At 44.0% G+C, this 13764-nt stretch overlaps 1 protein-coding gene across 1 annotated transcript in view; it reads right to left on the bottom strand.

Moving 5' to 3' along the window:
• Window positions 1–224: 224 nt before the first annotated feature.
• Window positions 225–13764, bottom strand: part of LOC126163101 (RNA polymerase-associated protein RTF1 homolog) — a 122326-nt gene continuing 108786 nt past the window's right edge. The window contains exons 12-14 of the mRNA XM_049920019.1: window positions 7720–7860; window positions 5171–5333; window positions 225–963 (exon numbers count right to left, since the gene is read on the bottom strand). Of these exons, the coding sequence (XP_049775976.1) occupies window positions 857–963; window positions 5171–5333; window positions 7720–7860 (411 nt within the window). The 3' untranslated portion in view covers window positions 225–856. The remainder of the gene's footprint in view (window positions 964–5170; window positions 5334–7719; window positions 7861–13764) is intronic.

Genomic DNA, 13764 nt, shown 5'->3' with positions numbered 1-13764 from the left:
GAGAGTGCAAGAAATCTGATGTTTTGCCTGTCGCACGGCTGCCAACTGTTAGTTTCATAGCAATTTTCTAATCATTAAAATGATCCTAGAGATATGTCTGAGTGTAAATGATGTACTTCTTGACTGCTTGTGGATATACTGTTGTTAATTCCTAAAATATCAGAGACACTTACAGAGGGCGTGCAAGAGAAGGGGCAATATATTGAGGCACCAGAAATACAGAATTGGTTTTTATACGAAATTGTTATTTTTATGCTAAACATTTTGTTATGTACAATGCAATATGTTAACACTAGATATATACTACAAGGAATTACTAATGAAAAATTAAAGGTTCACAATCATTCAAATAGTTAACAATAATACATATTGCATTATGGCAGTTTCAGCTCTAGTAGTATTGGGAATAGCTTCCCTAATGGCAAACTTTTTGATTTTTGTACTTTGTGTCCTAAAGTTTACATTACACACAAAATGTCAATTTTAAAAAATATTCTTCAATACAAATATCACACTTTTTAATGTGGTGTATTAGCAGCATATTTATTCATTATTTTTGCAGCGCCATAGCTCTGACTGTAAGCATAGCTATGACAACATAAATAACTTGTCCATTCACTTAAGAAAACTTTCAAGTCACAGGTTTTGTTCACATACACACAGTGAAATGTCTAACACCTACTAGACAGGATCCTGGAAAAAATCACTGTTAAATACATTTGAGTTTAGACACTTGGCTCTCAAATGCAGAGACCATATGTTCCGTACAAGGAAATACAGAAAGGTGAAAAACTGTACAACAGACGTGCACAATATAAATTGCAGCAACAACTACTGCAGTTAAGTACGTTTGCTCTCAAATCAGTCCTCGTTTTTTCTTGTAGTCTTCCAAGTTAAGAGATCGCTTAGGCCCAGTGTCCTTTACCATTGTCATTGGTTTAGGAGTAACACTAACTGGGTTGCCTAGAAAAGAGGAAACAAATTACGTCAACAAAAGAATAAAAAGGAACTTATCTTTGTTACACTACAAAAGGCAATGACAATTAGACATTGATCACTTATCAGATATACACCAGGTGTAAATCAAACCAACATATGCGACATTGAAAGTGATAAAAGGTGTAAGTATTACACTGGTCAACAGTGATTTTGTTGCCAATTAATTGACACTGAAGTTAGGATAACTTTATGGCCCCGAATTAGAATATGTCACTTGTTTTGCTAGGCTGGCTTTATTTATTATGGTAACACACAATATGTAGATAAACAAACAAACAAAAATTCAAAATACACTCCTGGAAATGGAAAAAAGAACACATTGACACCGGTGTGTCAGACCCACCATACTTGCTCCGGACACTGCGAGAGGGCTGTACAAGCAATGATCACACGCACGGCACAGCGGACACACCAGGAACCGCGGTGTTGGCCGTCGAATGGCGCTAGCTGCGCAGCGTTTGTGCACCGCCGCCGTCAGTGTCAGCCAGTTTGCCGTGGCATACGGAGCTCCATCGCAGTCTTTAACACTGGTAGCATGCCGTGACAGCGTGGACGTGAACCGTATGTGCAGTTGACGGGCTTTGAGCGAGGGCGTATAGGGGCATGCGGGAGGCCGGGTGGACGTACTGCCGAATTGCTCAACACGTGGGGCGTGAGGTCTCCACAGTACATCGATGTTGTCGCCAGTGGTCGGCGGAAGGTGCACGTGCCCGTCGACCTGGGACCGGACCGCAGCGACGCACGGATGCACGCCAAGACCGTAGGATCCTACGCAGTGCCGTAGGGGACCGCACCGCCACTTCCCAGCAAATTAGGGACACTGTTGCTCCTGGGGTATCGGCAAGGACCATTCGCAACCGTCTCCATGAAGCTGGGCTACGGTCCCGCACACCATTAGGCCGTCTTCCGCTCACGCCCCAACATCGTGCAGCCCGCCTCCAGTGGTGTCGCGACAGGCGTGAATGGAGGGACGAATGGAGACGTGTCGTCTTCAGCGATGAGAGTCGCTTCTGCCTTGGTGCCAATGATGGTCGTATGCGTGTTTGGCGCCGTGCAGGTGAGCGCCACAATCAGGACTGCATACGACCGAGGCACACAGGGCCAACACCCGGCATCATGGTGTGGGGAGCGATCTCCTACACTGGCCGTACACCACTGGTGATCGTCGAGGGGACACTGAATAGTGCACGGTACATCCAAACCGTCATCGAACCCATCGTTCTACCATTCCTAGACCGGCAAGGGAACTTGCTGTTCCAACAGAACAATGCACGTCCGCATGTATCCCGTGCCACCCAACGTGCTCTAGAAGGTGTAAGTCAACTACCCTGGCCAGCAAGATCTCCGGATCTGTCCCCCATTGAGCATGTTTGGGACTGGATGAAGCGTCGTCTCACGCGGTCTGCACGTCCAGCACGAACGCTGGTCCAACTGAGGCGCCAGGTGGAAATGGCATGGCAAGCCGTTCCACAGGACTACATCCAGCATCTCTACGATCGTCTCCATGGGAGAATAGCAGCCTGCATTGCTGCGAAAGGTGGATATACACTGTACTAGTGCCGACATTGTGCATGCTCTGTTGCCTGTGTCTATGTGCCTGTGGTTCTGTCAGTGTGATCATGTGATGTATCTGACCCCAGGAATGTGTCAATAAAGTTTCCCCTTCCTGGGACAATGAATTCACGGTGTTCTTATTTCAATTTCCAGGAGTGTATTAATTGAAATGCATTGTGTACACAGTCAAATGAAAATGAGAAAAACATGAAAAGGATCACAAAAATGCAGTTTCATTGTTCATTCAGCATGTAACATCATTTCCCTCACTGTAGTCACCAAGATTGTCTGGAAATTTATCGAGATGGCTTTGGAGATAGTGAATCTTAATGCTCACATTTGTCCCCAAGCTCTTGAAGTTTCTGAGCATGTTTTGCACCTGTTCCTCATAATTATGTGCTTTGTGGTTACACAAGAAATTCTTGACAAGAGACAAAACTGCTCCAGGCAGATGCTTCAATGCAACTCATAACTTTAATGAATTCCAAATCATGTATAAGCTTCCAAATTTGGGGACCATCAAATATACCAGCTTTTAATTTTTCATTACTGAGTCCAGGGAATGATTTGCATATATATTTGAAACAGTCACAATTTTTGTCCAATGCTTTCACAAATTGCTTCATTAGACCAAGCTTGATATGAAGTGGTGAAAGAATGATTTTGTCCCTGCCAACTAATGGTTCTTTTAGGATATTAGCTGCTCCTACAGTAAAGCTACCTCTTGATGGCCATGAAACAGCTATCTCTTGATGGGCATGAAACTTTTCCCCGGTAATCATGCTTTGCTCTGCTGCCCCAAATGCAAATATTGCAAGGTAATTTTGTATATCCACTTTTCTGTCCAAGCAAAAAGTTAACTATTTTTTAAATCAACACAGATAGGACATTGGTGTTGACTATAACGAAGTTTATGGACAATCATCTGGATATTTATGTATTTGAAATTTCACTGAGTGGCCAATTGGAATGGATGTATAGCAGTTACCATTATGCAACGACACACATTTTAGGCGTCTGGTTGAACAATCGATAAAATGCCTCCCGTCTTGAGGTTGATATTTTAGTAGTAAACCAGGGATGTCACTGCAGTAAACACGTACATCATCTTGAAGTATGGAAATAGATCTTCTCTTGTCCAGTAATTCTTCTCATTTAGTCTGGATGCCAAGAGTCCACAAGACTATTTAGAAAGACGGAGGTCTCTTATCAAATCGTTAAGCTCTTCCTGATTGAAGAGCTGATGTCTTGGGGAACTTCCTGATTCACTACTATTAGTGTTCAAGCCCTGCAAATAATCATCATCACCACCACCACCACCACCACCACCACCATCATGTGAAGGAAGTAGTTTTGGCAGAGTGGTGAACACTGGTATAGAAGTGTCATCACTTTGTGGCATAGTCTGCCCTGCTGATTCTAAATGGGGATATTCCCACTTATGTTTCTTGTAGTGATTGAAACCTTTTACATTGACAATGCAAAAACAACATTCATTATGGCAGATCTTTGGCTCTCACCACACCATTGGCACTCCAAAGTATAAACTCTTTCATTTACCAATAAGCCACAGTCAAAGATTCGACACAGCTTATGCAAACTTTATGAGGAGCCCAATGTTTATCTTGGTCTCCGAGTTTAATCCCAAAATACGCAAGATAGGCCTGTTTCACAAAGTCAATGCTGTTCTTCCGTTGTTCTTGCAGAGTGTAGTCTCCACAAATATAGCAGAACGCACTCCTTGAAATTGTGAGACAAAAGGGTGTCTCAAATTACTACCACATTCCATAATCTCACCTTCTCCTCTATAACGTGTAACAAAAACAATATTACATTTGTACACATGCAATCACAAAATACAAAATAAATAGGCATGAAGAATTATGGAATTCACAACTGATTTACTGATAATTTAACGATTAAACTCTACACATGAGAGATAGTCTGTATCTAAGAAACTAGATCCAATTGGTCAAATCTGTTTTCAGATTCAGTGTACCGAATATACCCAGTATACGTTCAAATATTCATGGCAACAAGTTTTTTTTTAGCTGCATTATCATTCTAAAGAACTATCACCCCATTAGGCTTGATCACACTTCAACTATAATAACTTATTCCTATGTGAAAATAGTGCCTTTAGCATTTCCCATGTTGATCCTGACTGACTGATGCTGCAAGAGTAATTCTACAAATTTATGTTTTATATATAGTGAAAATGCCATGAACATGCATCATTCCATGTGCCACAAAAGCAACTGGATCTATGAACACTGAGGTAAGTACAATAGACACATTTATGCAAAATGAAAATATGATGTTCGGAAGGTGTTGTCACAGAAGTTAAAAAGAATTGATAGTCATGTCACAGTTCTAGGTTGCTTGGTAAAATTCCCAATGATATTAAAGTTCACATTAAAAAGGGAGGGAGGGAGGGAGGGAGGGGATACTGAACACACTTTAACCTTTTAGACCTGATTAAAGGTGTTTAGGTTTTCGAGAAATTTGAACTAAATAAATAATTCAGCAATGCCAGGTAATCAGTTAGTGATAATTACACAAAGCATTTGTAAATGAGAGAAAACTTGTTTTTAATAATCTCGTATTCTGTACTTACTATGAAGAGGGACTTCAAGATCAATCTTGATGTCAAAGTCATGGGCAGAGAACAGGTCATCAGTCTTTGAAAGTTTTGAACTTTCCTTTTTCTTCTCAGGTGACTTTTCCTTTTCCTTATTGGCAGGTGCCTCTGATATAGGAGACTGTTCTGCTTCTTGAATCTGCAACAGTTTTATTACCAGTACTCTTACAGTTCTCCCTGAGTCACTCTTTATGATTATTTTAGCAGGCTACAATACTGAAAAGCTCTACACAATATATAACAAACAAACAAACACAAACACAAACACACAAACACACACACACACACACACACTTGAACTGATAAATTACAGATAGTGTACTGATAAACTAGTACTTGATCAGTTCATAGGAGAGGCCTTAATTAGGCAAAACTTTTAATACTGCTGATAGACATATAAAAATCATAGCTTTCTGAACTATTAGTCCCTTCTTTGTGAAGTATATAAGGTTGGGTTACGAAATTTAAAAAAGAAGGACTGGTCAGTAAGACTCCAGGAGATCTCATCCTCATAACATGTGGGTCCCTATTATCATTCCTTTTTAACCTTCCCCAACCAATCCCTCTGTCCTCCCTGAGAAATGAACTACTATTTTCAAAAGATAGTATAATTTCGTGTACTGTTATACATGACTATATACAGGCCTAAAAATGTCACCTCTTTGAAATAAGTATTGGTCTGTTTGACTGTCGTTATGAACTTGGCCTTCAGATACAGTAATCCCATCAGTTGTTACCTTCTGATACCCTTCTACATGAACACATATATTTCTCCTTTTTTCTAATTTGAATCTTTCAGTTTCTCCATCACACTTTTTTTCTGGGGCAATTTTATTTCCATCATATGCTACCACTTTCTAAATTGCAACATATTTATATTTCACTCATTTATCACTACTATTCTCTTCTGCATTGTAATATATTTTGGCCCCTACACCTTTTGCCTCCATATGCCCCCCCCCCCCCCCCCCCCCAATCTCTTAGTGACTGAATACTTCAAACTTAAGGTTTTCTAATGTCCTATCCTACAACGTAATCTGTGAACAAGGGTTCAGCAGGTCTTGCTCAGTTCCTGATGTTAATTTTATAATTTCCTCTGCTTTGATAGATGAAGGAATCTATAATTCTAGAAGTATGTTTCACCTTATTTGTCACCTGTTTCTCTTCTATAGTGTTGCCTTTGCCAGTATTAGTCATATCTCCTTTATTACCAATCTTGCGATGTTCCCTATCCCTATACCTCAATACATGTCCTCCTCCTGCAAGCATGTCATTGCTAAATACATTTCATCCAATTGAACTTCACCTTTGGCACTTCCACTAAATGCCTCACCCTGTAAGTGCCCCCCCCCCCCCTCCCCATCTACTAACCAACTTTCCTTCCTTTATACTACACTAGCTTCTTTCGCCTGAGAGGTGTCCTGCAGTTTTATAGTTTACAGCTTTCGAGTGAAGATGGAACATGCAGATTTGGAGTGTGTATCCCGCATTCGTATGAGGCAGCACCATTTACAAACATCGATAGGTTCATGTTCTCTATCAAGGCACCTGAAGGTGGAACTATATAGTTTTGTAATCATAGAATTGGATAGTTAAAAAAAAATAATAATAATCTACTCGCCAAGCGATGGCATGAGAAAACACACACAAAATATGTACAGAATGTGAAAGCTTTTGTAGCCAGGGACCCCCCCCCCTCCCCCCCCCTGGTAGAATGGCTGGTTGAAGGGAAAGGAATACGGATAAAGTAAAAGCACTGGTGAAGTTCAGGAAATGGGGAGAGTTATGAGAAAGTCACTGAGAGCCCTGGGCAGGGGAGACTGACTTGCGGTTCCCCAAACCTCAACAGTCCTTTTCCTTCATCCCTCTTCCTTTAACTTCAGCTCTTCTTTCAGAAGAAGCAGCCACTTGCTCCAAAAGCTTCTGTATTCTCTCTATATTTTAAGTGTGTTTTCTCCTGCCACCAGTTGGTGAGTAATTTTTTTATTTATACAATTATATTTTCATTCATAATTTTCACATATATCTCACCAACTCTCCTTCCTGAAGAATGGACATATTATTCCGAGAAACTAGGAGTACTGCTTTCTATTTTAAGTGTTTCTATGGTTATGTAGGCATTATTCAGAGCTGAATCAGTGCTTATAATTGTTCAGTTAGAATACTTTGCAGTTCATCAATTGTTTGGAGCATGGTTGTTTGAGACAGACTTGCAAGTGAAAGTATCTTGCAATTAAGAGGACAGAGCTGAAATGTTGCGGGAAGAGCCTACACAAAAGAACTGTTGGCATGTGGTGATAAAATATCAAAATTGATTGAATATTTCAATAATCAGTTTCGGTAAAGATATGGAATAAATCAGCTGTGGCATTACCGGCAGAAATGTTTTGCCATTTGCTGGAACTATGAAAGTCACTATGAAAATAAGGATGGCCATGTTAGTACCTGATCTCAACCAATATCCAGTAACATGTAAGAGTACTTTTATATATAAAGTAATAACAGCACACTATTTAATGTCTTACCTTCTTCTCAGTTGGTGCTGGAAGTTTTTCAGGTGGTGGTTCATCTTGTTGACCCTGAACTTTGAAGACCATGCGAGGCTTTGTATGGCGTCGTGTGAAAGGGTCTTCTATAACTTTTCCTTTATTGGCTCTAACTTCTTCCTGGGGAGAGAAAATATTACAATAAAGACATATTATTTTCGTATAACAAAATGAAGTTGTGTAGATTGCAATACAATATGTACAATTACATAACACAGACACCTAGAAAACGATAGCAGTTCTCACGAGTGTATTCATAAGACTTCACATATATTTCAAGGGCCAACCAGAGTCTAATGGGAACTTGTTTCTGTAGTACGTATTTTCCAGGAAGTTCCAAGATGCCAGTCCTGCACAATAAGCAACGAAGCTTCTGTGGTACTTTTACACCAGTATATTAACAGAAAAAATAGCTTTGTGTTGACCTGAGAAATGTTCTTGGTTAACTCCATGGCAAAGTAATGGCTGTGAAAGAACAGCCTGTTGGAACTAGCACAGCGAAATAAGTAGTTCTGAATACGAAATTGCAGAAATAAGGCAAGCTACACACACACACACACACACACACACACACACACACACACACACACTGAAAATGGGGTGGGGAAGGGGGAGTGATAGGAGGGTAAAGGTGTGGAGGAGGAAGAAAGAGCACTGTCCAGTGGAGCATACAGCGACTGCCCAGTGGCAGAACAAGGCAACATGTGAAGGCTGTGGGGGAGGGAGACGGGAAGGGAGATCGGGAAAGGAGATCAGCTGAGAAGGGAAAGAGACAGGTGCATGCACTGGCAGAGAATGGTGCAGAATGAGGGTGAGAGGATGTGGATTAGGAGGTGGTGAAAGGACAGAGGGGGCAGAAATGGTTTGATGGAGGCTGTGGGAACAGTAATTTACTGTAAGTTGAGGGCAAGATAAGACACATGGAATTTCTTGTAATTTCAACTACAATCTGTGCAGTTCAGAAAGAAGGGGAGGATCCACAGGACCCCAGCTGTCCAGATAACACTGAAATCAAGCATGTTATGTTCAGTTGCATGTTATGCCACAATATGGTCCATTTTGCTCATGGTCCAAGTTTGGCAGTAGCCATTCATCCTGGTTGATAGTCACATCAATACAAAAAGTTGTGCAACGATTGCAGCACATGTCGTATATAGCTTGGCTGCTTTCACATGACCCAGCCTCTAACGGGGTAGGATAAGCCTGTGACAGGACTGGAACAATAAGTGCTGCGTGGGCAGACTGGGCCAAGTGATGACATATCTGCAGTGACAAGAACACTCTTGCCCAGTATGCTGAAGGCCATACAAAGACCATCACAAACAGGCACTAGCCCCCAGACCTAGCCCAGTTGGTTAGTTGGTTTGGGGTATAAAGGGACCAAACTACCCGCTCATCAGTCCCTTTTTCCTGATGCAAGCAAGGTTCAAGGTACAAAAACACCCAAAGCACGTTTGAGAAAGTGAAAGCGGAAAACATACACCACAAGGGAAAGAAGAAGAAGGTATCAATAAAAGAGGATGAGCCAGCCACTCTGCAACACATCAAAATGTCCACCCCAAAAAGGCAAGGCGAGATGAACACATGTAGGGAAAAGACAACCAACAAAGTATGACAGAGTTAAAATGGAGGGAGGGTGGCAGCCTCCTAGAGATGGCTAAATGCCCATGCTTAGATGGTATGATTTTTTTTTTTTTTTTAAAAAAACCACCTCACGAATAAAACTTAAAACTTAATCTGCTGTTGAGGCACTGTCGCCCAACACCAAAGGTAAGATACTGGGTAGTTCAGCACAGAGGGACTAAAAGTGGCCAGTCCAGCAAGATGTGGACAACAGTCATATGTGAGCCACAGTGACACTGAGATGGGTCCTCGTGACGGAGGAGGTAGCCATATGTAAGCCACATATGGCCAATGAAGAGCCAGGAGAGAACTACAGAGTCCCTGCGAGAGGCCTGCATGGAGGTCTTCCACAAATTCTTAGTTTCCTTAATGGAACACAGTTTGTTGCATGTACTGAGATTATGCCATTCAGTCTCCCAAAGATGAAAAACCTTGTGGCGTAATAGCAATCGCATGTCAGTTATGAGGACGACGATCATCAGAGGCGGTTTCCGTGTAGCCTGTTTGGTCAGCCGGTCGGCAAGTTCATTTCCTGGGATTCCGAAGTGGCCTGGGGTCCACACAAACACCACAGAATGACTGGACCGTTCCGCATCATAGATGGACTCTTGGATGGTCACTACCAAAGGATGGTGGGGGGTAGCACTTGTTGATAGCTCGTAGGCTGCTCAAGGAGTCAGTAAAGAGAGGAAACGACTCGCCAGGGCATGAGCGGATGCGCTCAAAGACCACGAGAAATGGCTGCTAGCTCTGCAATGAAAACACTGCAGCCATCTGGCAAGGACTGCTGTTCAATATGTCCTCCGTGAACATACGCAAAGCTAACTTTACCTTCAGCCATTGAGCTGTCAGTGTAAACCACTTCATGGCCCGGTACATGTCAAGAATCGAGAGGAAGTGACAGTGAAGAGCCGCAGAGTTAACCGAGTCCTTATGACCATGTGAAAGGGCCAGGTGAAGCATTTGCCTACGTGTACACCATGGAGGTGTACGTGAATGGACCTCGAGTATAGGTGGTCAACGCAAGGACTCCACTACAGACAGAAGAGATTGGGTGCAAACCACAATCTTAAGCCCTCACCTGGGCCTCCGATGTGGGAGATGAACTGCTGTGGGTGGGAAAAGGAAACGGTAATTCAGATGCTCAGGAGAACTACGAATGTGTGCAACGTAAATGGCGAGCAGTTGTGCACGCCTAACCTTCAATGGAGGGACTCCGGCCTACACCAGGATGTTGGTTGCCGGACTCGTCCTAAAACCTCCTATTGCCAGTCAAACACCGCAGTGGTGCACTGGGGTCGAATATACACAAGGATGAGGGCACCGCTGAACCATAAACCAGACTCCCATAGTCACGGCGGGATTGAACATGGGCTCTGTAGAGCTGGAGCAGTGTAGAGCGATCTGCACCCAAGTTGGTGTTGCTCAGGCAGCAGAGGGCACTGAGGTACTGCCAGCACTTCTGCTTCAGATGACAAGGATGAGGAAGCCATGTCCATCGGGCATTGAAAACCAGTCCTAAGAATCGATATGTCTCCTCTACAGTGAGTGGATCGTCATTAAGGTAAAGTTCTGGTTCTGGATGAACGGTACAATGCCAACAGAAGTGCATGACACACTACTTCACAGTTAGAAACGAAGCCATGAGCTAGAGCCCATGACTGCGCCTTGTGGAGGCTCCCTGTAGGCGCCGCTCAGCAACACCACTACTGGAGGAGCAGTACGAAACGCAGAAGTTGTCTGCATACAGAGAAGGTGAGACGGACGGCCCGACGGCTGCTGCTAGACGGTTAATGGCCACTACAAATAGACACACACACAATATAGAGCCCTGCGGGACCCATTCTCCTGAATATGGGGGGGGAACTATGGGAGGCACCAATGGGGACACAGAAAGTACAGAGCGATAGGAAATTTTGGATAGAAATAGAAAGCAGGCCCCAAAGACCCCACACATATAATGTGGCAAAGATATGATGTCACCAAGTTGTGTCTTAAGCTATTCGTAAATCAAAAAAGATGAAAACCAGGTGTTGGCATCTGGAAAAGGCTGTTCAGATGGCAGACTCAAGGGAAATGAGATTACCAGCGACCGAAAATGTAGGAAAGGTTTAGGGAGTTGTTGAATCAGTGCAGACAATGCAGGTCAGGACATAGACACAAACTCCACCTGACACTCTATTATAGTCACAACAGTTCTTGTAATATCCTCTATAGCTGCATCGGGCAGGGGTCCACATTGCCGGGAACCAGGTTTTCTGGAGGGCAATGCAGAAAGCAGAAATAAAGCTTAACAGTTGCCGTAACTCAGCCAGGTGATGGAAAAACCAGAGCAATTCCACTGGAGGATGACATCATTGTGAGGCTGGGAAGACATGAAGCCCACGAAGAGGCAGGTTACGCTTCAGGGTCACCTACTGCCACCGAGTGAGAATGTGTACTATTTCTCATTGTGGATGAGGCATCAGTGAGATCCAGATTCTCAGGGCACGCTAAAATCTCCACCTCATCCTCAGGTGCAGAACTGGTAGGGAATGGTGGTGTTCGGGCCACCGGAGGGTCCTTTCTCTTTGCAGACTTCTTTGTTTGCTTGCTCTGTCGCTTCTCTAAAGCGGCTTGCTGGGAGGACTTCTCCGAAGTAGCTTCAGGTACGGATGAAGACCTTGAAGCTCTTAGTCCAGCAGCTTCTGGCTCCTTTAGCCACTAGCGAGTGTCCGCTGTGACAGTAGTGGGGACCTTAGGAGAGGGGTTTCCAAGGGACCCCTTCTGCATGAGAGGAGCTGGAGAAGGCCATTGCTTCTTCAGCTGGGGGGAGGGGACCTATGTCCCCTGCGTTAGGAGGGCTTTGCTCCCAAAGTAGGTACTTAGGGAGCAATGGAAGGAGATTTTCCCCCTACCACCAAGGGGGTGGATGTTGACTGGAGGCCTGGAGGTAATGGTAATGTAGCTGCAGCGTATGTGGACGTCAACCGAACAGGGTGTAATCGATCAAATTTATGTTTACGCTCTTGGTACGTCAACCAGTCCAGAGTCTTGTACTCTGTGATTTTCTGCACCTTTTGGAGTACTGCTCAGTCTGGCGAGCAGGGGAAGTGCTGGTCTCGACAGTTAGTACATGTGGGAGGAGGCGCACATGGAGTATCTGGATGCAGTGGATGTCCGCAGTCTTGATATGTGGTGCTGGAAGTGCAGTGGGAAGACATGTGCCCGAATTTCCACCACTTAAAGCACTGCATATGGGGAGGGACGTATGGTTTAACATCACAGCGGTAAACCATCACCTTGACCTTTTCAGGCAATGAATCACCCTCAAAGGCCAGGATGAAGGCACCACCAGCAAACCTGTTGTCTTTGGGTCCCCTGTATTCACACTGGATGAAATAAACACCCTGCTGTTCTAGATTGGCACAGAGCTCGTCATCAGACTGCAAGAGGAGCTCGCGATGGAAAATAATCCCCTGGACTATGTTGAGACTTTTATGGTGAGTGAAAGAAACAGGAATATCACCCAGACTGTCACAAGCGAGTAACTCCCAGGATTGTGCTGGGGATGCTGTTTGAATCAAGACTACACCGCTTCTCCCCTTTGACAGCACTGTCATTTCCCAAACGTATCCTGAAGAAGTTCAACAACCAATTGAGGCTTCATAAGTAGAAAGGAGTCCCCATCCATTCTGCTACAGACTAAATACCAAGGTTAACATGGCTCTCTTCTTTCTGTAGCCCTCCATTCCTCCCAAGGTGTAGCGAGGGATGGAAACAATCTAGGGTTGTATCTGTCAGCACTGTATATTCGATCTTGCCCTTCTTAGAGACTGCTGGCGCCATACGGTCTGCCACCCACGCCGATCAGGGGCTGTCCCCCACAGGCGCTTCCAGCCACAGCAAAGGCCACCTGGCATGATGGCTGTTGCCAGGAGTTCTGATGCCCCAGGAAGCCAGGCACCTACTCCTTGGCATATGTGGGGAGTTTACAGCTCAGGCATCAGCAGAGTGATCCCTGTGTTGTCAGGGGGCTACCACCAAATGGGTACATGACTACTCCACCATAATGGACAGGCTACCATGCTGGATATTGGGCACAGAGAAATCCAATATTGTCATGGGGGCGAAAGAGGACAGCAGACAACGGACAAAGATGACATACCCTGGAAAGTTTCCTCGCCCAAATAGTTGAATTGCAGGTGGAGATGCAAAGCCATGACAAGAGGTTCAGGAGATCAAATCTAAGAGCACTACGAATATCTCATGCACCACATAAGGCGTCCTTCCCCATATGGCTCGCGCTTCTGTAAAATTGGAAAGTGGCAGGTCAAACCATAAAATGGGACCTGAAGTTATAGGGCCAAAAAAGTGAGAGACCCCTTTTAGTCGCCTCTTATGACAGGCAGGAACACCTCG

The sequence above is a fragment of the Schistocerca cancellata genome, chromosome 2 (genome assembly GCF_023864275.1).
Source record: "Schistocerca cancellata isolate TAMUIC-IGC-003103 chromosome 2, iqSchCanc2.1, whole genome shotgun sequence".
Classification (NCBI taxonomy): domain Eukaryota; kingdom Metazoa; phylum Arthropoda; class Insecta; order Orthoptera; family Acrididae; genus Schistocerca; species Schistocerca cancellata.
Note: the sequence above shows the minus strand (reverse complement) of the source record. Positions and strands in the feature narration are given on the sequence as shown.